The sequence below is a fragment of the Bos taurus genome, chromosome 15 (assembly GCF_002263795.3).
Source record: "Bos taurus isolate L1 Dominette 01449 registration number 42190680 breed Hereford chromosome 15, ARS-UCD2.0, whole genome shotgun sequence".
Taxonomy (NCBI): Eukaryota; Metazoa; Chordata; class Mammalia; order Artiodactyla; family Bovidae; genus Bos; species Bos taurus.
In genome coordinates, this window is record NC_037342.1 from 1,504,634 (window position 1) to 1,508,942 (window position 4,309).

At 37.9% G+C, this 4,309-nt stretch overlaps 1 protein-coding gene across 3 annotated transcripts in view; it reads right to left on the reverse strand.

Annotated features, from left to right (window-relative positions):
- The window catches only part of MRE11 (MRE11 homolog, double strand break repair nuclease), a 73,408-nt gene extending 69,242 nt beyond the window's left edge, over window positions 1–4,166 (reverse strand). The window contains exons 1-3 of one of the 3 annotated variants that reach the window (XM_059874752.1): window positions 4,006–4,142; window positions 3,028–3,146; window positions 1,330–1,462 (exon numbers count right to left, since the gene is read on the reverse strand). In XM_059874752.1, coding sequence (XP_059730735.1) covers window positions 1,330–1,462; window positions 3,028–3,047 — 153 coding nt within the window. In that variant the 5' untranslated portion in view covers window positions 3,048–3,146; window positions 4,006–4,142. Of the gene's footprint in view, window positions 1–1,329; window positions 1,463–3,027; window positions 3,147–4,005 lie in introns of all 3 variants that reach the window. The other 2 variants (NM_001192605.1, XM_059874753.1) reach the window with 2 other exon arrangements.
- Between the last annotated feature and the right edge of the window lie 143 nt (window positions 4,167–4,309).

Sequence of the window (4,309 nt, forward strand, 5' to 3'; positions counted from 1 at the left end):
CTCTAGATTTAATGGAAGGCCACTTAGATTTTGAAGCAGCAGAGTGCCATGATCTGAGTTATGATTTTATAAGTTCACTCTGTCTGCTACGCTGTAAAAAAGAAAAGAAAAAAAAAAACTAAGGGGAGCTATTGTAGTTCAGCAAAATAAGATAAAAGTTTTGAATTAAGCTTATAGACACAAAGGCAGAAAATAGTGGGGAGGTTCCACTCATAAATATTTAGAAATATGAACTAAAGGACTTGCAGAAAAACTGAACAGAACTCTAAGGAAAAGTCAAAGTTGAAGATAACAGTTTGCAAGTCACCCGAATTTATGTTTATTCCCCAGTTGTCTTCTGGGCTCTAGATAGACATTTTATCTGTCTGCCGGAAGGTTTCCTTGAATATCCTATTGGAACCTCCAATAGGAGGCTAATGGCCTAAATCAAAATTCATCACCTTCCCACATAATGAAGTATGTAATAAGGAAGTGTGAAAATAAGAAAGAAATCTTCCTTATTTAAAACCTACTTCTATTACGGGTACCACCATTCACCCAAACTTAACACACTTCAGAGATACTGTCATCCCTTCTCCCTCATCCGCATCTCCTAATCAAAGTATACAAACCCTATTTTTGTAATAGTTCTTGTATTCACTTCCTTTTTTCCATTGAAGGCCACGATTTTAAAAAAGCCTCAAACTTACCTTGACTTCATGCTAGACTCTTGTCAGAAGACTTTCTATTAGTTGGGTACAAAGTCTTCAATCTGGCATTTGAAGCTCTCACTGAAGCTCAAACCACATTTCTAGTTTTTCAGCCCTCTTTCCCAAACAAGACCCACCGGTGAGCCAACACAGCTGCTACATCCCTTCCAAGCCCAAGTTAAATGCCGCTTAATTTATCTCATCTTACTGTCCTATTCTAAATGTGATCTCTTCTACCTCTAATCTCTCAGGAAATGCTGTTTATAATTTTCTTATGGCTCTTATCACACATGACCTTGCATCTGAGCATTTTAGACATTTATCATATCTCACATACTGATTTGCCTGTTGTATGTTCTTTGAAAGCAGAAACTATAACATTCATCTTTACAGTTCAAAAAGAAACATGCTGCACTTAGTAATCACTTCATCAATTGTCATAAATTTTTACAGACTATTTACGAAAGTCACTCCTACTTGAATTCAGAGAATAAGGCACACGAAATCTGATTTGGACTTTTAGCATACTTATATTTAAGCAGGCACTCTGAGCACAAGAATATATGAAACAAAACTCTAAAAGGAAAAACAGTAAGTATAGGAACTTGGTAGAAACTGCAAAAATGCAAACCAAACTCACATCATTTTCCTGGGCAAGTCTTAAAATTTCATCAAGTGTTACAAATGTATCATTTCCTCTCACAGCATCTTTTTCCATAAATCCCAGATGAATATCCGTTGCAACCAAGATTTTAAATGTGTTTTCATCATCGCTGTATTTAAAAAGAAGAAACACTTCAATATAATTCATTGAAAGAATGTTCAAGCAAACTGAACATCTAACCTAAAATCTAAAAAAAAAATCTAAATTAAATCTATAAAATAGCAATTATGAAATAAAATTATTTTTCCAGCTCTAAACAAGATCTGAAAATTTGAAGCATTTAATTTATTAACATCACAATCTTCCTACCACTAATACAATGTAGAATATATACACACTTTTTAAAAGGCTCTGTAACTGCTTCAAAAATATATAACCATGTTACAAGCAGTTTTATACACTCATATGTAACCTGGATTTGAAAGTTTATTTTCCTACTCTGTTCCACAGCAAAAATCTAACAGAATTTGATCCCAGTATCTAAACTTGCTATTTATCTACTTTGCACTTTTCCAGGAAAATCAGAATTAACTAGTTAATTTAAAAAGCACTCCTCTTATTTTATAAGTAGACTTCTATTCTAATAAGCTAGTAACTTACATCCAGGTCCCTGCTTGACTACTCTCCATACAAAGTTAGCTTCCCATTAACAAATCTGGCCAAGTTTACAATGCCATTTAAATTTGGTAGTACTCCAAAGATTCAATACTTTCATGTGAAGCAGCAATATGATAATTATTAACATTCTCTTAAACTTAATGTGACTTTTTAACTGTCTTTAAAATAATTTGGTATCTCTGATCTCATCTCAACTCTCACATGTAAAGAGGTTAGGTATTATTGTTTCTGAATCATGAAACAGAATGGTAGAAATGGTACTAAAAGCCAGGATTAAAATTCAGGCTGTTTTCACTAAAACATACGAACTTAAAAACAAACTTTTATTTATCTCTAAAATTCAAATCTTTATACACAAGAGAAATTTCCAGAAAATGATACGCAGTTCTGACTGCTATATACATACAGATTTAGTCAGAATACTTTCAAATCACATTACTATCCAGACTTCCACAGCAATTTCTAAAGTATTTTCACTTGAGTTTTTTCATTTAAATACGAAAATTTATCATTTTAACTTGATACAAATGAAGAAATTGAGGTGAAGTTTAAAGGCTTGCTAACTTGCTCAGGGTCAAACAATACTAATCAAGAAATTAAAACCAGGATGAAAGACTCCAAGTTAAAAGCTTTTCCCACATTACTTTTCCTAGTTCTTTTATTTATTTTCATTTTAGTCAGATTCATTTGCAATTTATTCAGTACCAGGGCAATTTATCCCTCTAAAAATGTGCTCTAAAAGACTTGCATTAGCTAGTAAGACTTAGTTCAAGAATATTTATAGCTTCAAGTTTAAGACAAAAACCTAAGAACATAAATTTATACAGCAATATGCCAATCTACTGCAAAACCCCAATCTACTGCTGCATATTATCTTTAATTAATAAACATACAGTATGAATTGTTAACCATTCCAAATACTTTTTTTGACGACTAACACTTGTGTTCATGCAAGCTCTTTATTTACTAAATAAGTTTTCTTTTATGGTGAACATAGTCGACAGGCTATTTGGTAGAAACGCAAACCAACAAATATTTCGGAAGAAAGGTGCTTACAGGGCATCCGCAGGACTCATTTCTATGGTCAGTCCACCTCCTCCGAGACCAGTTCCTTCTCCAAGTACCCTTGGGTCCGGTGCTCAAAATAGGTCAGAAAACTCACTCGATTATAAATTCTGAAACAAAATTTTATTTAAAACATATTTTTTAAATGCAGACTGGCAATTCTGAAAGAGTCTCATTTTCACTTAAGCACCTACTATATTTTCATTTTTAATGTTAACAAAAAAAATAACGTGTCTCCAGTGCCACTCCAGTTTTACCACTATAATTAAACTCCCCTAGCTCCTTTTGCGTGCCCTGTGGGAAGCTAATATTTGTTAAATGAATGGGCAAAAGAGTCACACAATACTTCCGGTTTAGCACACGAATAACTCTGAACAGAAATGTTAAAGTTGCATGCAAGGGCTACTCTGGAGCCTAAGGAGATCCTGTATTTCCTGCTTAAACACAGAATTATTTTAAAGACACGGGCTTGTTTTGAAAGGACATGAGGTCCACGTTTGAATAAACAAAAATACGTCGTTGAAGGAAAATACCCGGAGGAGCCTGGGAGAAGGAAATGGCAACCCACTCCAGTGTTCTTGCCTGGAGAATCCCAGGGACGGGGGAGCCTGGTGGGCTGCTGTCTATGGGGTCGCACGCAGTCGGACACGACTGAAACGACTTAGCAGCAGCAGCCGGAGGAGCCTAGTAGGCTACAGTCCACGGGGTCGCAAAGAGTCGGACACTACAGAGCGACTTTACTTTCACTTTCGAGGAGGAGAGTCTGCCACCGTGGAACGACCCCTCCCACGCCCAAATCGCCGGTTCGGTGAGGATCCCAAACCTCAGCGCGCCCGCACCACAAAACTCGCGGAACCTCCAAGCTCCTCCCTAGCCTACTCGGCCCATTCTTCGCACAAAGTCAGTACTCTCTGGGCTTCCGCCCGCGACGCCACAGACAGAGGAAGCAACTCGCAAATTACCCCACACCTGGACTCTCCACAGCCCCACCCTGAGGACCCGAGGCTGGCTTTTACCCGGGAAGAAGGAGGGACAATCACGACACAAAAAGCAACAGCACCGCCGGGGATGGCGTCTCAGAACCAGCTTGTTGGTAAACCCGAATTAGGCGGGAGAGTAACAGCTTCTCCTTCTCTCGCGATACCTCATTGATGACGCAAGCGCATCAACTCTTCTCATTGGCTGTCGAGTGCCGCGAGGTCGCAATAAAAGTTGCAGCGAGGCCCCGCCCTCGTACAGGAGCCAATCCTGAGTAGCCGAGATGGAACCCGGA